Source organism: Carlito syrichta, unplaced genomic scaffold, assembly GCF_000164805.1.
Source record: "Carlito syrichta isolate Samal-C Ts95f unplaced genomic scaffold, Tarsius_syrichta-2.0.1 Scaffold315154, whole genome shotgun sequence".
NCBI lineage: Eukaryota > Metazoa > Chordata > Mammalia > Primates > Tarsiidae > Carlito > Carlito syrichta.
The window spans coordinates 191450-214160 of NW_007259250.1; the positions used below are offsets into that span (position 1 = coordinate 191450).

A 22711-nucleotide genomic window follows, 5' to 3' on the forward strand; every position below is an offset into this window, starting at 1 on the left:
CCCATGCTATTCTGTGTCATGACACCCTCCCTGTATCTGCCAGCCATGCAGAGCAAATGTGCAATAACAAAACACTCATGACAGCAGACCAGCCAGCACCACCTCCTTATAAACTTCTCTGCAGGAACTGCAGTTGCCTTACTCACTGCAACAACTGCCTGCATGCACACGTGCAGTCATCCGGCCCACACAGTGCAGGGAATACCCAGAAAAGCAAGAGTCATGCAATCTGCAAGAAGTTCAGCACTGGGCGAGGGTGCAGATGAGTAAATCAATGGGGGATAATTGTCAAAAAAGAGAGATGGACATGACTTTCCAGCTGCTGTACCTAGAACACTTCTATCTGTTGACTTGGGAGGTGGTTTTTGACATTGTTAGGAGCAACAACTCAAGGTTTAAAGCTGCTTGAATTCTTAATCTGCCTCTCCTGGGAAATCTTGGCCGAGGGACTCCATGCTCCATGGACTGTTTTCTATAACATAATGGTAGTAATAATAGTGCTCATCTTTTGTGTTGAGGAATAAACAAGAGGATGCATGTGAGGTACTTAGCACAGTGCCAGCGATGCTCAGAGATAACTCCTGGTCACCCTCTGCTAGAGACTGAAGCATCTGGAAGGCAGAGAGTCAACAAGAGCTTTTCATCTTTGCCCTTCCAGTGCCTGACACAAAAAAGGCACCTCACAATGGTCTGTAGAACAAATGAATTATAATGGATATAACTACGGTATTTGATCATCGCCAAGGACAATTTTCTTTTCTTTACTCCCTTTCATCCTCGCAATTCCAACAGTGGGATCAGCACTTGCCTGATGACAACACCGAGCCTCAGAGAAAGCGAGCATCTCGCCTAAGGCCACACAGTCAGTCAGCAGAACAAGGAAGGGCATCCCAGCCTGTGAACCCTGACCTTCTGGCTTGAACCACAGCCACATATGTGTCTGCAGAGCCCTGGGTCAGTGAAGGGCTGAAACCGACCTGCTCACAGCCTGCACTGGGATAATAAACGTGGTTTCTGGTCCTGACACCTTGGTGTTTCTCAATCATAAAATCCCATTAGCTGGATACGCCTACAAAATACTCACATATGAGACAAGAGGTGGCTATTTTTAAATTGCATTTCAGACTGTTATGTGTGGGAAGGTGTATTTTTGGTGTGCTGACCGTAATCGCATATCTGTGATGGTTGAGTCATGCTGCATGCTGTGCTGGCTCTAGAAGATATGAACCATAGAAGGGGGCCATGACCTCATGGTGATTTTCCTGTGGGTGGGGGGGGATACATGACTTTGTGGTGATTTTCCTGTGGGTTGGGGGGGTACATGTCAAAGCTTACTCACACATGCTACAGCGCTCCACTCTCTGGGGTTGACACCTAACCCAAGAGGGGTGAGAGTGCAGAGGCTGGATGTGGCAGGCCCAGATTTGACTATTAAAGCTGTATCTTCCTACTTCAAGGTCAGGTGCAAAGATCTTCCCATGAGAGGGCACAAGGGGACATAACATAGCACTGAAAACAAATTCCTACAAAGACAAAAGCACCGACATGATTCCCAAGCACTGCCTTATTTTCACCCTGATCGAAGGCATGGAAGTGTGTTCTATCAACATGTGTGTGGACAGGTGTTAGCAGACTCCCTAGGATCTGCCTCCCAGCAGTGATAGACAAAGAAGGCCAGAAAGATGACCAGGAAGTAAGGACAGCACAGCCTGCTGTTCCCTACTGGACAACCTGTAAACTGAGGGGCTTCCTGTGTGGCCCAGGTCAGCCAGGTCTCTGGTCACATCTTCTGTGTGCCTCCGATGTTGCAACTGCAGTCTTGGGCACCGGGGAACAGGTGAGGAGAAACAAGATCTCCACCTAACATGGGGCTTACTCTCAAGAAGGGGGCCAGATAATTCCCAAGGAATTAACATTCAGAGAGGGACAGCACCAGGCAGGGAATTAAGAATGACCCAGTCACCCAGGGCCAAGCCAAAATTGTATTCAAGGAGAACCTGGAAGCTATGGAGACTTTTAGCAGAAGAATGAGATGACCCAGTAAATGCTTTAAAATCATAAATCACCTAATTTCATCACTCAGCAAACATGTGAGTGCTAAGAACTCTCATTTTTCTGAGGCAAGTGAGCCTCAGGGACATAAGATCATTGTTCCAAAGGTCCCAGAAGCTAGAACTGTCAAGTCCAAGGTCTGAACTCAGCATGCCTGACTACAGAGCCTCACTTCCATATCCTGCCTGTCACTCTATCAAGAGAATTCTGAGCAGATGGGAACAAATGCCACTCCCCACCTCCCACCCAACCCCAACAAATTTAAGATTAGCAGGGTCTTTCAATTCTTGACTGAAAGCATGGGTAAATGTGAACACATCCTCTTTTATAAAGTATAACTTCATTTGTCCATTTGGTAGGGTCAAGTCTGGGTAAATGCAGGAAGAGCAGAGCTTGGCCCTGAGACCATGAGCTCCCTGGGAAGGGGCCTTGTCAACTCTTGTCCAGTTTCCAGCACTGCCCCAGCATGTTAACACTAACCACTGGGAGAATAAGGGAGCCACTCTGCCCCTCAGAAGTCAGTAAGCTTGAGTGCAGCCTTACTAGTCCCCTCGGGGCCAGGAGGGAAGGAACACTTCCCTCCCTAGATAGAGACGGTGCATGTTCAAAATGGGTTGGGAAACCGCATACAGAGCAGCTAAGAAAAGAAAACCTAAAATATGGTTCTATTAGAGAACAGGACAACAGATATCAAATGCCAAGTTGAGATGGGCTTGATCCGCAGCAACTGGGACAGGAGGAGAAGGCATGGGGATGGAAGGGCAGAGTAACTGCACTCCCAAAGACTTCCACATTCTGATCCCTGGAACTTGTCCATATATCAGTTTACATTGTGAAGAGGAAGGTTCCAGATGGAATGAAGTTTGTTCGAGGTAGGGAGATGATCCTAGATTATCCAGATGGGCCTGCTGTCATCTCAAGGGTCCCCAAGAGAGGAAGGACGAATCACAGAGGGAGAAACAAAGAGATGGTAACATGGACTCAACCTGCCATTGCTGGCTCTAAAGTAGAAAGAGCTATGCTCAAGGAAAGGGGTGGCCTCTGGAAGCAGGAAAGGGGAAGGAAACAGACTCTCCCTAAGTCCTCCAGAAAGGATCCCAGCCTTGTGACTCCTTTATTTAGCCCAATGAGACTCCAATCCTCCAGAACAGTAAGAGAATAAATGTTGAATTGTTTAAGAGGCTATGTTTACAATCATTGCTACAGCAGCAACAGGAAACTTGCAACACGGATCAGGGGCTTACATTGCTTGGGCATGGTCAGGAGAAGGAGATCTAGGAAGAGGGGACCTGCTAGAGAAAAAGCCTGGAGTCGGAAACTGCAGGGTATGCAGAGTATGCAGGGAGAGGTTCGTTTTCCAAGAGAAAGATCTTGGGACATCTGACAGCAGTGAGAGCCACAGTTACGGTGGCACTTGAGCCTCAGGGAGGGAGGTCAGCTTAGATATGCATGTCCCTGGGAGCCACGAAGGGTTGTCCCTGGGAAGACGCAATGGAGGGCCCCACAGGACAGCCTGGAAGAAGTGTGTGTGGCAGAGAAAAATACTGGCAAGGAGACAATTGTGCCACATCTCTGCACCATCATGTCCTTAGGTATTCTGCCTTTTCCTCCTGCCCTTTTCAGACTGAGGGTGTGTGTAGGGGCAGTGTTCAGGAGGTGGAACACAGGATTCAGATACCAGGTGCCTCACTTTTACTAACTTCAGTCTCTGGAGAAGACAAGTTCTCTCTGAGTCGCTGCTCTATCCATTACATGAGGATGGTGCAGTAGCGCCCTTCCTCACTGCAGGAACTGGGGCTAACGCATTTACATTCCATGCATGCTGCCTGATCAAGTTCAAGGAACCATCACTGCCTCTGTACCCAGAGTGATGAGCAGTGCAATCAGAATCCTTCCACGTGGTACCTGGATGTTGAGTCTCCCTCGATGTGCTCCCAAGCCATAGCGCTTGGCAAGGGAGGCGTGGAGCTGGAAGTCTGTGATCTTTAAGGTTTCCAGACCAAGAGGTGGACAACTTGGAAAGGACAACGTGTGTTAAAATCAAGGACAGATGCAGAAAGAAATGAGTTTCTGATTTTCTAAGTCTGGCCATGTGTTTTCCATTTTCCCTTGAAGTTCCTCACACTAGTGCCGCCCCCAGCCACTGGCAAGCCCAGTCTTTCCAGATAGGGTAGTTTCCACTGTCAACACTAGGCGAATTTTCTTCCCTGTCAGCATTTGCTTGGGGGTGTTTTGCTCTGATATTCCCTCTCTATGTCTGTACATGCTACTGTCTCCGGCTGTTTCCAATTAAGGACCCTTCCACCTGTGACTCAGAGAGCATCACTGGTTAGAAACTTCAGAAAATCCCACAGGTGAGCTCTGCAAATTAATCAGAATGTGTTGATTTTGCTTCAGCAACTGTGGCCTTTGAATTGTGCATGCTAATGAGAAGAACAATATAACTAGAAAAAAAATCTACTGTTTTTCTGTTCCTGACAAAACCGATAATGTTGAGAACAGCTACTAGCTACTCCTAGACTAAACACCAACACTTGTGAAGGCCCTGGTTAAAGCCCACTGTGCCTATGGATGAGAAAGTTAACAGCAGTTGGCTGGGACCTGGGCCTCCTAACTCCTGCCCCATCCACCCTGCTATTTGGCTGAAATGTTTCAAAGTGAGGTTACCTCCTTAACATCTGACCCTGGAGAAAGAAAACAAACACTCCAGAGTAGACGTAAACAGAATCTATTTCTTCTAGAAGTAACAGAAACTCCCTAATGTAACAGGCAGGTTTACACAACCATGTGGGTCACTGCTGAGGTAATCCCAAAGGGAAAAGGTCCCACAGGTCTCAGGGACAGGAGGAGCATGGCAAGATGACAGTCGCTGGGAGTTCTGTGGGCACCAAGGCAAGGAGGCCTGCCAAGAGCTGCAGTCAGAGGAACCCAGATCTGCCGGGGCCTGAGACGCTGCCTAGTCCTCCCCTTGAGTTCTCAGAAAAGAAAACCGAGGTCCCAGCCCTGAGGTACCCCTGCCTACTGCAGAGCTGGATGTCATGAGATCCAGCCTCCAGAGCTTCAGCTCCAGGCTGACAACTCATGCCACCCAGCCTCCTCACCCTGCTGACAGCTGCCAGGAGACTCCTGGGCTGGGAAATGTTTACCAGCTGCCTGTGTTGTGCATAGCAAGACAGAGGAGCATGGGGAGGAAGGGGACAGTGCCTCCTGCTACCTGTTGGACACTGCAGAAACAGGGCAGTTTCAGAGGGCACTGTGAGCCACCATGCTCTGGCTGGCTTCTGCAAGAGGGCCCCCACAGCAAGAGGGGGCCACACAGTGAATGAGGCCCATGTAGCAAGTCAGAAGTCACGTAAGTAGAGGCCATGCAGTGAAAGGGGGTGTGCGGGGAGTAGCAGCCACACAGTGAACAAGGGAGCACGTCACAAACAAGAAGGGACATGCAGGGAGTGAGTGAGGTGGCCTCATGAGCAGGAACCATGCAGTGACTGTGACAGCCTGCAGGGAATATGTGGGAGGGGGGACACAGGGAACGGTGGAGGCCACACAGTGAGTAGGAGAGTCATGTGAGCAGACACCTTTCAGTGAATGGGGAGTGGGAGGGGCATAATGAAGAGGGGCCCATAGTGCACAGGAGGGTCAGGCAGGAAGGAGGGCCATTTACAAAGTGTACAGTCGTGTGGGGAGACTGTGCAGCAAGCAGCGGACTGTGCACTGAGGGGAGGGTCTGTGAAGCAAGCGTCCTCCTTAACCACCCAAGGCAGGCCTCGTGGGGGTAAGCTGGCTACTATACTCTCTCCCTCACTGGGGTTTGCCCTTGTGCCTTCTGGACCTAGAAGACACATGATTCTGCCCTACACAGTGGCAGTTCCTGGGTCCCAAACCTTTACTGAGTAATGGTGCATTCTGTCTGCCAGAAACTGACTTCAAGCGTCTGACCGAGTGAGATCACGCAGCTCACTCATATTCCCGCTGCCCGCCTCCAACAACCATGCCCTGTCCCGGAGCCTTTTTAGACTGCAACAGCAGCCCTGCTCTGCCCCGCTCATGGTCCAGCAGCCTCTGCAGCTCAGCCCCGAGCCTAGCTTACAGGCCCACACCTTGTCACCCTCTGAGACCTGGTGCCAAGTCGATAGGCACCTTTTCTCGAGTGCTGCTCACTTCTCTGGGCTCCCAGACCCCAGTGGTCACCAGCACCCGCCAGAGGCCCTGGCTAGCACTCAGGACAATATCTGAGGGTCCAGGTCACTGATTCATCAGCCACCTATGCCTTCTGGGGGTCATTCTTCAGCCTGCTCCTCAGAGACTTGGTTCTGACTCCAGGCTCTAAGGCTCCCTCCACTGGAGTGGCTGCCCCACTGTGCCCTGCTCTCACCCACCTCTCCCACTCGCTGCTTGCTCCTCCTCTTGTCACCCAGTCTTGACGTGTCTTGCCTCAGACACAGCCAGCATCCTCAAGAATAACCAGCCTATCCTGAGAGGTCCCACCCACTTGCCCTGGAGATCCAAGCTGGTTGGGCAGCAGTTCTGTCAGGTGATTCTTTGTGTCCTGAGTGTAGCCTCTATCTCTACTCTGCCAGCTTTAGCTTTAGAGCCAAAGGAACCTGGGGTTTCAGAATCTGACAGGAAACAAGGCACTGGCCCTGCCCCTCCATGTCCTGGTGCTCTGTATGGATCTACAGCATCACACATAACCCGCCACAGTCAGAAATACAAAGAGGATCTGCTGCTATTTTGATGAATCTGCTTTACAGCAATGTGGACTGTGTTCCCATCCACCTGGCCCTTCCTTCTTAGTAGATAATGTGGCAGTTGGTGAGTTCCGTGTACTTCATCCAGCTAAGCAATCTCTAATCACTTATATTGTCAGATAGACAGGCAGGCAGATGCACAGAGAGACAGCTGGATGACAGGCAGACACACACATACACACATACACACACACACACACACACACACATTACTGGCTCAATAAAGCAATAATAATAATTGCTGTTAAAAGCATTTCTTGCAGAAAAAGAGAACATCTTATACATATATGAACAGTGTAATGCAAAAAAAGGAACCAGAATAATATCACATATTCATCAAAAGTACCTTTTTTGTTGATATGTGGAAGCTCTGTCACATTCTCTCACCAAGTGAAAAGAAAGTGCCCACAAGTGTGGTGTTTCATGGGTATACATCTAATAGCACCTCAAGAGCAATGCCTGCCCTCTCAAGGGGGCCAGACCAGCACATGTGTCACCATCTTAAGGGTGGTGTTTCCTGCATCTGGCAGCTGCCATGTCTAATGGTCACTCAAGTCCACTCCTGCAATGGTATCTACAGCATAAGCCAGAAGGTCCACCTCCCCTGTCCACAACACAGACAAAGCCTTTGGTGGGGTGTCCAGATAATCACATCAGAACTCAGTCTGTTTGAAAACTTATTCTTACTGGAACCCAACACTCTGACACTAGGATTTTTTCCTTATTAGAAGATGCTATCTTTAGAGTCTTTGGTTTTGTTTGGAAGCCTTCTCTATTGTCCGTGCCATTTACAGAGAAGCTAGGCACAGACCCACACAAAGAAAACACAATGTCCTTGAAAGGCAAAGACAGAGCTACTGACCCACATGTATTAGTGAAGACCCTGTGGCTGTAAGAAACTAACGATGGCTGACTTAGGCAGAAAGGGAATCTCCAGGGGGATGTCACAATGTTCAAAGGACAGGTCAGGATACAGGACAGGTACAGGTAGACAGGGCCTTGGAGCTCTTGTCATTCAGGTGGCAGAAATCACCAAACCCGTGTGTTGCCAGAAGAATAACCAATTCCAATGGCATCTTTTATCCCCAAATCATACCTCTCAGTCTCTGTTCAACCTCACATACATCTCTGAAGAGGGCCTGCCTCACTCGCTCACCTGTTTGCACATTGCCATCAGCAAAGCAAGGGAACGGATGCTAGGATATCTGAGTACACAGCAAGTATGGTACATTGGATGGACTTCTGCAGCTGCCTCTCTTGCATTGAGAGTGAACAGGGGACAGCGCGATCCATGCTCAGTTGTGGAGTTATGGGTTCTTCCAGCTCCCTCCTCTCGCTGGTCAACCCCAGGAGGGGCAAGAGTCCATTTCCACTTCTTCCACACTTTTCCTTTTCTTTGTTTTTGCATCTGTGCTCTGATATCTGTCTCCATTCAAAGTGGTCCCAGTCACTCAGTAGCCCTTTTGGACTCCTCATTCTCTTCCCCGACTCTTCTGTACTGGGCTCTGTAGTTTTCCCCTCTTGGCTGCTCCCCAATGCGCAGACCACCCTTGACCCTGGTTTCCATAATGTAGTGTTATCCCACTTCTCTTTCTTCTGAGACCAAGACTTTCCTCCCTCATTTGGACTTTTCTTTCTGCCACTCCGAGGGAAACCTTTTCCTCCCCTGCAACATAGGGTCACCACCCTCAGATGAATTTCTTAAGGGAGTCCTCCCTCCCTTTCCCTTTAACGTCCCACTCTGGGCACTCACACCTCATCTGCAAGTTGTCCCTGGCACCATTTGCACCAACAGGAGTCAAATCATATGTACAAAGTTTAAATTCAGGGCCTGCCTAGTGAGCTTGTTAGGAGACCAGGCTGTTGATGCCAAGGCTTGGTTGCTCATATGGGCTGCAGATGAGAACACTGTAATTAAAGTTCTCAGTCCATGATCTGCAACTGAAGTAGATATCACAATCATCTTCCAACCTCTCATCCTCAGTACTTTTTTTTTTTTTTGAGTTGGAGTCTCACTCTGTCGCCCAGACTGGAGTGCAGTGGCTGCTCCTGGCCACCACAGCCTCAACCTGCTGGGCTCCGGCGATCCTTCTGCCTCAGCCTTCCAAGTAGCTGGAATTACAAGCATGCGCTACCACGCCCGGCTGATTTTTTGATTTATTGTAGAGATGAGGTCTCGCTGCCCAGGTCGGTCTCGAACCCGCGGGCTCAGGCAATCCACTCACCTCAGCCTCCCAAAGGCGCAGGATTACAGGCTGAGCTACCGAGCCCGGCTAACGTCCTCGGTACTTTGTCCCCATGCACTCAGGTGTCAGAATTCCCAGCAGGGATCACAGAGACTATCATCTTCCATAAAGCACCAGTGTCATATTCACTTGGGAAGTTTCTCTCTGTATGATCAGTCCTCCATGCTTTATTTTCTCCTTTGAGATTCTCCACCCCTTTCCTTCCATCACATGTCTGCTTTACACTGACAACACCCTGTTTCTGAGCCCATCAGTGCAATGTACCAAGTGTTACTGCATGGTTGCCTGACTCAGGGTACCACACCCCACAATACAGGACGTTGTCTGGCTCAGATCAAACTATCCAACAAACCATAGTCCCAATCACACTCCAAAATATTTTTAAATTAATAAAAAGCTTAAGCATACAGTTATTGAAACACAAACTCTCTGCCCCACATCCCTTTAAGCAAAACATCAACAAGGTAAAAATCCCATGTCAGAATCATGCTGTTCCTGGACTCACCTTCATGATTTATACTGAAAGTCCGATACAAGAATTTCCACATTTAGAGAAAGGAAGGACTTTCCTACACTGAAGAATAGAAATGTCAGAGACAGGAAAATTATCATTTGCTTTAATAATCCTAAATTAAGTGAAAATATAGAGTATTGAAATGTTCTCTACATTTTAATACTTGATGAATGTCAGTATATTTCAACCTGATTCATTTTTCTCCTCTTCTTTTACCCTGCAAATATCACCCAAAAGATTTTCAGCAGGTCTACTCAATGGCCAAAATGAACAAGATGACATGGTCCTTCCTCTTCAGTTCTCCTGCAAAGAGAACCGACACTACACTAGAGAAAAAACTATGCAGGATGACCAGGAAACCACTGCAAAGCACACTCAAGAGAGAGGCAGGGATAGGAAATTTTAAATGTACAGAAAAATCTGGGGGCCTCAGAGCTCCCGGATGAGGTCCACCCAAGGTCCACCCTGTGCCTGCAAAGCACTTCAAACCATCTGCAGTCCCCAGTCCTGTGGAGGCCTTCAAAGGAAAACAAGGGCCTCTCTCAGCTGCACACTGAGCTGGCAAAGACCAAAAAGGAACACAGTGTAAAGGAGCCACAGAAAACCACCAGCTCCCACTCCCTCAGGCCAATGCCTAAGACTTTCCCTGGTCCCTGAAGTGACATTGTCAGAACTTCAATCTCTGGGCTGCACTCCAGCCTTTGCACCCCAGTCCCAGTGGGGACAGCTGTTAACACACAACCCCGAGGGAAGCTTCCCCAGCCAATAAGCAGCCAGACAAAATCCAAAGCACAAAGGAACTGACTTCAAGGAAATCTCCACATCTTCAAAACCAGAAATTCCAAAGGCCAGAGACAGCAGAAAGGAGACAAGCAAACTCTCCCAGCTACAGTCTCAGGCTCATCTATGACTGCCAAATCACCACAAGCATGATCATCAGACTTGCATGAGACTTCTTGCTGGCAATTTATATATCCTAAGGACTGAGGGAAGAGAAATTAAATCTAAAGTCCACTACCAGCTAAACTACCAGTCAACAGTCAAGATGATTAAGGGTATTTTCAGACATACAAGTACTCAGAAAATTTACCCCCTTCCCACTATAACCATAGGTCCTTGCTAAAAGAACTGCTGAAATAAAGCTCCCAAGACACACAAAGGCGGGAAGCCAGGTACAGAGAGAGCTGAGAACAACACAGTACTTCCCCTAAAATAAGCCTGGAGGACTCTGTCAGCCAAAGAACTCCAAAATAAATGCAAAGTTAGAACAAGGAGTTAGAATTCCCTTGGTTTAAAATTCTCAAAGAAACATCTGGTCCCTGTCCAAGGACCTGCATATCACAATACCACTTCCAATGGCCAGGACTTTCTTTCATCTCTCAGAAAACGTTACTGAGGAAATCAGAAGGTTTGCACTGATGACCAAGCAAAATGGAGGAGAGACAAGTGTTCAGAAGCTTAATTTCAATATCTGTAACCAGAAAGTTAAAAAAAAACTTTGTGGAAACCATATTGTTTGTATTACAATGTCAATTGATGAGATAATCACTAGTGAAGAGTGCTTATAATAAACGGGAAGTTCAGTGGCAGCACTTCATCCCTCCACAGTGTCCTACAAGGTTCTAGCTGGGCTGCAGGAGAGTGGCGCTGGCAGAAACCCTTGAGCCAATGTGTTCCCACAGCAGCCATGACACTCTGCTCAGGACAAGGTTCCTGCTCCTCCGACAGAAACAGATGACCAAATCCTTCACCATCAAGTGAAGTTTCTGTTGCTTCTAAGAAGAAAATGGCTCTAATCCTGAGAAGCATGTGGGTGAGGACAACATGGAAAAAGTGTGAAAAAAAAAACACTTCAGCAAAATACTAATTAGAGATCAAAGATATGTCACAATCTGGAGGGAAGGAAAGTGACAGTCATCAAAGATGAATCTGCTTTTCTATTAAAGAGAGCACGGCTCTCTAAGAACACCCAGTGATGGTCAGGGCACCATCTCTCAGTTCTGTGCTCTGTTTCTAAGGAGGTGAAGATGGGATCCTCTACCTTGTTATACACTCCCCCTACATCCCTCCACCCTCACACACACACACACAGTTCATTAGATCTGTCCCTTTCCAGCAGTCTCTGCACTGTAGCCACTTTATAAAACAGACACTAGTCCTCTGGCATAGACTTACAAGTCCTTCTCCTCCTCATCATCACCATCATGAATTACCATATATGCTCATCAACTCTTGAATGAGTTACAAGTGTTCATTGCCTTTAGTACCATGGGGGTCTTTGTGACTCAGAAGTTACAGGGAACATTCAGAATATAATGTATAAGAAAGAATTTTGAATATGAGGGATCAACCTCAACAATCAACTCCCAATATCCCAAATCTGTCCAGGAGGTGGGGGACTTCGAGGAAAGTTGTTGCGAAAGTCATGTCATGAAAATTATTGTAAAAGGTAGCAATTTGGGGAGCAATAGGGCAAACCTGCCAGCAACTACCATGGAGCAGACCCTCTGGAGACATCTTGTCTTTGAATCTCCACAATGACTATGAAAGGTAAGCATTTTCATCCCATTTTAGACATGAACCAACTGAGACTCAGAGAGGCTGAAAGAGTTTAACAGCCACTAAGTGTTCAAATTAGAATCTGAATATTGAATGTGACATAAAGCCCCAAACATAATCTTTACACAACCTCCACCTGACTTGAAAATACAAATGCAAGCAGCTTGGGGGTGTTTGGGGTTACACCAGGAAAAAAGCTGGAGCCATGACAGGAGTTACCTGCTAGCAGAGCCAAGCTTGGAGCCCGAGGCCCTGTGGCCTGCTGTGCTCTCCTCAAGACATTGAGGCACTGCCAGGAACAAGCTCACAGAGCTCATATATTGTGCTTTCATTGTTGCCTATAAATGGAATGGTTCTGGCTTGCAGAATTCTTTCCTTTGCCTTTCTGAACTTGACATTCCCTTTGATCAGTGAAGTGTGGCAGCAGCTTCCTGATGCACTGGGAATGTGTTTGCAGTGGCACTCTGCCTGACTTAGACTCCATTGGTCACTGGTTGGGAAATCTATGAGCTTAACTTAACCTTATCAAGTCATCCATGGAAAGTCTTTAACACCTATTACAGCAGAGATGACTCTTCAGACCCTCCCCACTGGGTCCCAAGTGGCAGCAGTTCTCACTTTGATGGAGCATCATAATCTAACAGGGATCTTAAAGAAAAGATAGAGACTGATCTGGACAGCAAAAGAGCCAGCCACAGGTCTGATGCTCCCAGGAATGGGAGAAGATGTTTGTTTTGCATATATACAACACAGAATTTATACCCATAGTATTTTCAAGAAAAGCAAACAAACAAACAAAATCCTCCTATAAACCAATAGGAAAGACAATGGGCAATAAACCTAAGCAGGTCTTCACAAAAGTTAGAATGTCAAGTAAGCATTAGTCATCAGGAAAATGCAAATTAAAACCACAATGAGCTTATCAATATACACCCAACAATATGAATAAAATTAAGGACTGACAACATCAAATGCTATTGAGCAAGTGAAGCAACTGGAACTCTCATTCACTGCTGATAGGAGTATTAACTAGTAAAATCAATTTGGAGAAATCTCCAGCTGTACTTATGCATACCCTAAAATCCAACAATTCTAGGCATACACTCAACAGAAATGCATTTACACGTACATCAAAAGACATATACAAGAATGATCCTAACAGCACCACTTGTAATAGCCAAAAATCGAAATCAACCTAAATACCTATCAGTATAGCATGAATAAATAACTTGTGACATATGCATGCAATAGAATACTATAAATCAATGAAAGTAAATGAACCATACTATATAGAACAACATGGATGAATCATATATATATCATATATATATGTATACTCTTTTGTCAGACACAAAAGAGTATACAATGTATGATCCCATGAACATTAAGTTCAAAAACAAGCAAAAATTGTCTCTGATGGTAGTTATCTTTGAGAAGGAACAAGAAAGCAGAAGAGAGGCCTGAAGGTGATACCTCAGAAGAGCAAAAATGTGTAAAAGACAAAAGACTGCCGGAATCTGGGAATTGTACTGTACTGTACTGGAGACTCTGCATTTTGAGCTGATCAACATTTATAGATCTGAGAAAAGGCTAAGAATGCCCCTCCTGGAGAAAATCTGACTGAATCTTACCTCATTCAAAGCTGAGTAAAGAACAAACACTAATTTGCAATCTGTGAGGAAAAAAATGCCACAAGAAAGGACATTAAAAGATGCAAACCATTAAAAAAACTCATAGAAATATTTTCTCTTTGAAAAGTGTTTTAAGATAATAGTGAAGAAAATATTTTATTCAGAAATTGTTCATCCCGTTAGTCCAAGAGACATGGCTTCTACTTGCCATTAAAAAAAATGCTAAAGAAAACAAAAATAGAAAGATATTTTGAATAAAGCCAAATATCAAGAAAACTAGAAATTAAAAAGCAAAATTAAAGCCCACAAGGAAAAAATCTATTATTTTTGAACTGGGGTTTTTGCCAATATAGTAAGGAAAAATAAATAAAAGACATAAGAAATAAAAGGGGGAAAAAAACAAGGTTTTCATTATTTAACACATATTATGTTTTTGTACCCAAATCCAAAATAACATGTAATTTTAATTAATAAGAGTTTAGCAAAGTTGTTGGATATAAATTCCACATACAAAAATTAGCTATATACCACCTGTATACCAGCCTTATAGAGTAAAAAACTGAAATTAAAAGTATCACAGAATAGCAAGTGGCAAAGAATAAGTCTATGAAAAGATGTGTAGGACCTTGAAAGAAACATTTTTTTATGAGAGATATTCAAGAAAGTCTAATAAGTAGAGAGATATACCATGTTCATGGATTAGAAGACTCAATGTTGTAAACAAATACCTTCATTCTTGCCAAATTGATTTGTGAAATCAATGTAAATCTAATAAAAATTCCAAGAAAGTTTTTGTAGAACTTGACTATATGATGTAAATGTGTATGTGTGATAAGTGCACACAATGTGTCAGGAATTACCAAAAATTTTAAAGAATAACATCCTGCTCTACTGGATGTCAAAGATTTAATATGAAGTTATAGTAATTAAGAAAATGAGGTATTTTGTGCATAGGTAGAAAAATAAATTAATTTTAAAGAACAGGAAGTCCAAAACAAAGCCAGACATATATGGACACCTGACATCCAACAGGTGTCCCCACAAAACAATGGAGAAGAAATCATTCCTACATTTGGGTACTGTATTAGTCTATTCAGGCTACTATACCAGGATACCATGATATGAGTAGCTTATACACAACATAAATGTATTTCTTACAGTTCTGGAAGCTGAGAAGTTCAAGAACAAGGCACCAACAGATTCAATGTCTGGTAAGGGCTCATTTCCTGATTCACAGAAAACAGCCTTCTTCTCCTTGTAGCCTCACATGGAGAAAAAGGCAAGTGAGTTCCCAGGGTCTCTTTTATAAGGGCACTAATCTCATTTATAAGGACTTCACCTTCATGACTTAATCACCTCCAAATACCATCACCTTGGCGATTAGAATTTCAAGGTACAAATTTTGTGGGGACACAGTCTATTGCAAGTATTTACTGCTTTCATAGTCAAATGTTTAATAAGCCGGGACTACATAATTTCTATCTCAAGTGGTTTAAGTGTCAACTTTTTGTAAAGCTTTAGGGCATGACATGGCAAATTTGGTTTCCTGCTAAATACATCCCAGAATCAGTAATATGGAATGAAGAAGGTTTCATCACAGAAACTTTAAGAAGATAGAAAGAAGACAGGTCAGAGTAGCACAAGAATAAAATCCTCGAGAGTAACAGAAATGCACTTACTAGCTTTTGTCATGTGCATTTAAAGAAGATACAACCCTAGAATTTCTCCCTCACAAACAGACTAGTGTGTAGTTGGTCAATGACAATCACACTTGGGGTCAACTGGGTGATACAAATGAATGTTACCTTTTTATGCCATCTATGGATACTACTGAACACATCAGAGTTCTGTCCCATAAGCCCTTACCTGGGAAGTATTTCTAGACCAGCAAGTCCACTGTGGCTGTAATTCAGACCACAGCTTTTGAAGCCTACAGCCACAGACTGGCCACATCACTCATGTGGTGTTAATAAATGCATTGTGCTTACAGACATCTACTGCAGATTGCAGCTAGCCCAGGACCCCTAATTGAACCCAGTAGAGACCCTGCCATAGAACCATTATTTGAAGAACAAAATAAATCTCTCCACATTGTAAAGGAATGCTATAAAAAGCCTTCAAGGTACATGTTTCATTTTAGAGAATTAAGAGTAACTTTTTAGGCATGTTTGAGATGGAGCTGAAAGTAGAAAATAGCAAGGAGTAGGAGACCAAGGTTTCCCAGTGCCCTAATTTCTCCAGCTTCCTAACCAAGGTCTGTCAAAAGGGGTGTGACTCTGCCCCAATTCTGCTTTTCTTGCCACCTCTTTCACTCCCCAAAGGGTCTGGAATTCAGATGTGATTGTTTATCACTACTCTATCATGTTCGTAAAGCCCTCCAGAATCAGAGGGCTGGGAACAACTCCATCACCCTCAACCAGCTATACCAGATGCTAAGAATAAGACCCAAATTGAGCCCCAGAAAACTCTCTGGTCATGCCATAAAGGGAAAACAATCACAACAAGGGCTTGGATGAAAAAAACACACTGATTGTGATATCTCTCTCTCTCTCTCTCTCTCTCTCTTTCTCTCTCTCACACACACACACACACACACACACACACACACACACACACATATGTTAAATTGGCCAATTCCCAAACACAAAACCTCTTTAAGTCCTCAAATCTCTCCAGCCCAGGCATCAGGGAGAAGTATCAAGCAAGCTCCCACTCACCCACATGTATTGGGGAAACCATCCTACTTCTACCTTGGCAGGAGAACATGTTTCTTCCCTAGAGATCTTGTTCTAAGCACCAAAGCCAAAGGTCACTTCCTTAGGACAGTCAGTCCTGCTATTATGGGTTGTAGAGAATGCACCCACACATATGTGGAGCACCTGCTCTGTACAATAGAATGCTGGCTCCAGCACATGGCAGGTGTGCAATAAACATCTTATCAAGTGCTGCTACAAGCACTGGGGTATATCCAGAGACAAATTAGATAGGGGCCCTGCTCTTAAGCATTCGTAGTATCTCAGAACCAAAAAGCAGGATATGGAAATCACTATGACTTAAGAGAGGAAGGGAGCAGGACCATGAAAAAAAGGCACAGGAAGCAAAAGAAAGGCTTCCACCTTTGGCAAAGGAAACGGAAGAGTTACACAGCAAAGGATGTGACATAGGGAGAGGTGAATAATTAGAAGTTGACTCAGCCAACTTCATAAACTCCTATTGGACAACATCTGGAATGTATTTTGGTTACCTGCCACTCTGATACTGCTCCTTAATCACAGTGACAGCCATGCCCATATTCTCCCCCTCAAAGTAAAACTTCCCCAAGGGTGACTTCTGCTTCTGAGACAAGCCTTTGATACCATCTACTCACATGACTGGATGTGGGTTAACATCTGAGCTACCCACCACCTTAAACATGATGTAGTTAGCATCTGTGCCACCAAACATTCTGCCACATTACCCCCAAGGTTGCATCCCCCCGTGCAACCAGAGGAGATGTTGAGAGTAGGGTGGATTCAAGGTCCTGAGAATGTTCTGGATCTCTCCATCCAGCTCTACATCTGAGGCCTGCCCTGCCCATGTGCCACCAACTGACTCTAGGCTTGTGTTCCTAAATGCCACACCACCCAGCCTCCACATGCAATGCCTCCATGCCCACCATCCACACATCAGGATCCCTCTAGCTGCTTTCCTTCTCCAAGATTGTCTTCAATCCCTCCTTTTCTTTTTAATGGACATTTTGCAGGCTAAAATCACATCTAGGGCACTGAATGACTCAGGGTCATGATGGTTGCCTTAGAGACCAGAGATCCTGACCTGACAGAGCCATGAGGCAAAGGCCACAGGAACAATTCTGAGTGGGCCAGTCAGGGGAAGGGCTGTACCCATGACAGAAAAGGAGGCGAGTTCAGACTGTGTGTGTGGTGTGTGTGTGTGTGTATGTGTGTGTGTGTTTGTGTGTGTGTGTGTGTGTGAAGAACTGGACCTTCAAAAACCATTCTGAAAATGTCTCCCCAAATGTTAAGAACTTCCAATTTTGATAATGAAGAACTAAGATAATTCAAACCAACCCTTCCACTGAAGCTACTTAAAAAAACCTGGACAAAATATGTTTTAAAATATGTTTAAAGGCATTTAAAAATTAACAAGGAGAGAAGAATTACCAGGCCCAGATCTGATGGCAGCAAGATCCAGAGAGGGAAAGCCAGCTCTCAAAGTTATGTTAGCCCTTGGCATCTGTGATCCTGAAGAAAGAGATGGTGTTTTATCAGCCTATTTGGGCCAGGACAGAGAATATCAATGTCCAAGGCCCACCCAAGGTGGGGAGTCCCATTAGCCCCCATTTCGTGAAGACCCCACATGGTCGCACCATCAAGGTAAATCAGCAGAAACATAGTCCCAGCATTGCAATACATTCACCCAATAGGCTGACTCTTCTCTAAGGGAATAGGTACAGTGCACGCCTGCTCACTTTAAGATGGAACATAATTTACATATGGTGAGTGGCTGCAGAAGTTCATTGCTGTTGACTTCTGTTTTTATTTTAGGATGGACTGTTACTCATCTCTACAATTTCTTTGATGGTAAGTTCTTGGTTAGAAATGCAGCCCCAGCTGGGCTCGGTGGCTCAGCCTGTAATCCCGCACCTTGGGAGGCTGAGGTGAGTGAATTGCCTGAACCCACGAGTTCAAGACCCACCTGGGCAACTTGGTGAGACCTCATCTCTACAGTAAATCAAAAAAATTAGCTGGGCATGGTAGCACGTACCTGTAGTTCCAGCTACTTGGAAGGCTGAGGCGGAAGGATCGCCGGAGCCCAGCAGGTCGAGGCTGCAGTGGCTGGAAGCGGCCACTGCACTCCAGTCTGGGCAACAGAGTGAGACTCCAACTTCAAAAAAAGAAAAAAGAAAAGAAAAGAAATGCAGCCTCAAATCATTACATTGTGCCTAAGGGAACAAGCAATTCCCTCCATGACAATCAACTCTGTTACAAGGTTTATGGGCTCGCATGGCAGCTGAAAATGAGTCCTGACCTTGTAAATGCAAAGTTGTGAAACACTCCATTTATTTTAAGCAGCAATATTGCTAAACGAAAAGTCTAGACTCAGCAAATCTTGGGTTCAAATCCCTGTTTTGCCATTTACAAGCTGTATAACCCTAGGCAAATTATTCATATCACCAAGTCTCATTTTCCCTGTCTGTAAAACAAGAATAATAATAATAATAAATAATAATAATAGTGCCCATGATACTCAGAGGGGCATGTCAAATACAGGGCCAAGAGCCTGGCAACTATTAAGTGCTTAAATAATGACTGCTATTACTAATATCAGTAGAAATGTGATCCTGGATACCACAGTGTAGAACAATAAAGAGACAATAATAGTCATGGTAATAGTTAATAATAGTAATAGCTACACTAATGAGCTTGAACTTGTTTATGAGCCTAGAATTAATACTTCTGATCATTCTAAGGTAAGTAATTAAAGGTCTGATATGTTCACATGACTGTAAGACACCAGGCCTAGCACCCAATATTTTGGAAGGAGAAGACTTGTCCTCTGACCCAGAGGCTCCCGGGTTGGGTTGGGAAATAAGAAATACCCACCCAAGGATGCAGACTGCTAAGAGCTCCCACAAGAAAGGAAGTGATACTGTCTTCGAGGAGAGAGAGGTGGGGAAAGAAAGTAAGAGCTCCAGAAAATTCAAAAATGACTCTAGTGGAATCCATCAGGAAAATGTGACTGCGAGTTCTGATGCCCTGCAGAAGTATGAATACACCACAGAAGCTGCTGGGAATGTTCTCACCCCCACACATGGTTAAGAATAGACAGCAGGCCTCAGGTAGCCCCATGCTCAGGGAATCTAGAGTCGGGCTCCTGCACCCTTCTGCCCTTCCTAGACAAGGGAGAGGACTGGGGCAAGGGCTCTCCGAGAGCCTCACTTACTCTCTCTGACATCTTCAGGGGCTACACGGACATTGTGATCATCAATGGAAGACTTCTCGGAGCTCTTGGTCCTCATGCCTTCTCTGTTGCTGTTTTTACCTAAAAAGGGAGAGACAGAAGTCTTTACTTCTACATATGTCAGGGCTGGCTCAGTATGCTAACTGTCCTCTTCTGCAGAGCAGCCATCTCCCTCTCTGCATTCCCGTTCCCAGTGACAGTGCTTTGAACTACAAGGGGTCTCTGGTTAAAGAATAGGATGAGTGTCATTATTAACACCCAGGAAAATAAACACCTGCAAGTTGTTATTCTTATAAGACTGCAGAATGCTTTAGGGTAGTACATTTGACTCTCACTGAGGCCCAGAGACGTCACACATAATTGCTAGAACTGGAAATGGAATCCCAGACTTGTGACCCCAGTGCTAGCATTTTCCACTAGCCAGGCTTCTCCCATTCAACTCTCTCCAAGACCCTGGCTTGGTATCAGTAGGTGATGAGGCTACCACCAACTGGAGAGCATCCTTGTCACAGCCTGGGATGTCTACCTTGCCATGCTCCTGCTGACACCTCAGCTTCTTCTCACACTGTGCCCCCCTCTCTCTGTTCCAGCAATGCTGGCCTCTTTTCAGCCTTCAGTTCATAAATGCTCCCCACCAGAACTTTGCATGTGCTGCTCCTCCACCTGGAGGACCTTTCACTTCACGCTCTAGCTAATTAGCTCTTGCCAATCCTGCAAACCTCAGCACAGGTATCGCCTCCTTAAACTAGTTTTCCTGAGCTTCCCACCAAATCAGATCTTACTTTGATGGGCTCTGATAGCACCCGTCTTGGGTCAAGTTGCCTCTAAGCAGAGCCTGATGCAGGTGTTTGGGTGCACATGATGGACTGAAGGAGAAAGGGAGAGAAGGACGCAGGAAGGAGAGGACAAAGGTAGGAGCTAAGCAAAACTGTGGTCTAAGCCAGAGTCTGGCTCAGTGGATCCCACAGGAGCTCTGGAGTTGTAACTGCACACAACGTTGCCCCTTAAGACAAGAAGCTGCAGTTTTCACTGGAGTTGGCCTCTGGCTGCAGAATGACCAGTCAGGGAGTGGGAGATGTAGCCTTCCAAGGGCACATCTGCAGAGGTGGCAGGGAGCAACTGTGAGCCGTCTGCAGCAGAGACAGCAGCTGGGGGCTGAGGGTGCCTGTGGTGAATAAAGACCTGGACAGGGCACCAGCAGCCACCCTCACAGCTCTACAAACCTGTCCTTGGTGGTAGCCTTGCAGTTCAGTAAGAATCATCTGTTCACGAGGGCAGGGACTATGTCTGGCTTTGCTCACTGCTTTATTTCCAGAACCTGGGACATAGAGACTGTGATGAATGAGTGAATGAATGAGTGAATGAACAAACTGGTCAGTGAATGGAGAAAGAGACTCAGTTTGGGTTTTAAAAAGCAAGTTGAAAACCCCAAAACAGCTAATGGAGTGTGCCCATCAACGAAGTCATTTCAGATTATCCTACAGTCACATCCCCAAAAGAAAGATACTTACTAAAATCTTAAAGGATACTTAGTAACTCTTAAATCTTATTAAACCTTACATCACCAAGAAATTCAAGGAGCAGCCAAGGAAATACTCTTTTTGTTAATTCTTGGGTGATGCCTGCCGGAAATATATTTCATTTTGCATGTAAGCTGAAAACATATCACAAAATCAGTGCCCCCTTTTGGATCTAGAAGCCAATAAATGAAAAGTTTTGTAAAAACAAAGGAGGAAGGCTGACCCAGAGACCTGGACACATTAGCAGGTGCCTGGATGCCGCTTCGGCATGCATCCCATTTCTGTGGACAGGAATGTCACTGTCGGCAAGAAAACCATCAAAGAAGGCAACCTCAGAAAGAGCCTGCCCAGGAATCTGTAAAGGCCCTGATTGTTAGGCAAATTCAAAGCAAACTTCTGATAAAGCTGAGTCTGATTTGGCAGAACAACAAGATGTTTCACCAAAAAAAAAAAAATTCACAAAATATGTGACAAAAAAGCCTAAGCTCTGTGAAAGAATGTTCCTTACAGCCCTCTCAGAAGTCAGCATTCAGGACAACTCTTCTCTCAGCCAGGGTGGTTTCTCTGGAGACAAGCAAGGAGTGTGGGACAGACAGGCAAGGAGAATGGAGAAAGACAATCCTCCAACACCATGGCCCAGGCAACCCCAACACCGTGGCCCAGGCAGCCCCAACACTACAGACCAGGGGCCCTAACACCATGGCCCAAGCAGCCCCAACACCATGGCCCAGGGAGCCCCCAGCATCACCATGCTGTATGCAGATCCAGGCCCATGAGGAAACCCAGCCCCCCTCAGCTCTAAGAGTCCAATAAAGGTCCGATGTCAAGAAAATGTCTTACCTTCATGAGAGTTTGATTCTCTGGGTAACCCACATGTAGGGAACAGATTTCCCAAAGAGAAGGACAAATGGTGCTGAGACACAGGCAAGAGCCTTCGCTAGGGAAGAGACGTGCAGTGGCTGGGAGCCCCAACCTGAGGGCCTGGTTCTGGTCTAGAGTCCAGCCAGGTCTGCCCCTCCATTGTCTTCCCTCCCCATGCTTAGTTTCCCTCATTAGTAGAAGACCATGGTGCACCCAAAACAAAAATGATGGCTGTGAAGCACTCGGGGTAACACCTTACCTGCAGCACCATGAAACAGATGGCTTCCAGTTTTTCATCACAAATTTCATCATTGAGCCCACATGCCACAAAGTACTATTCCAGTCACTGGAAGAATGACAGCTAGTGTGTAGCATGATTCACAATTTACAAGGCATTTTCACATAGATTCTAACATTCCATCTGAGAGCAGGGAGTTACTTATGCACATCATTTGACAGATGAAGACACTGAGACTCAGAGAGGTGAAGAGACCCACTCGAGGTCACTGACAGAGCCAGGAGGTGACAGCACTGGGCGCCGGTTCCAAATCTGGGCCATTCCCAGGCAGCACACAGGCCTCGCTTGGTGGCCCCTCCTCTCTTGTAATGAAGAAGG

The 22711-nt window shown here is 45.6% G+C and overlaps 1 protein-coding gene across 1 annotated transcript in view; it reads right to left on the reverse strand.

Annotated features, from left to right (window-relative positions):
* LOC103274985 (inactive carboxypeptidase-like protein X2) overlaps positions 1 to 22711 on the reverse strand; it is a 125166-nt gene that overhangs the window by 95685 nt on the left and 6770 nt on the right. Inside the window, 4 exon segments of the mRNA XM_021706112.1 lie at positions 3958 to 4066; positions 19693 to 19795; positions 21458 to 21515; positions 22355 to 22429. Of these exon segments, the coding sequence (XP_021561787.1) occupies positions 3958 to 4066; positions 19693 to 19795; positions 21458 to 21515; positions 22355 to 22429 (345 nt within the window).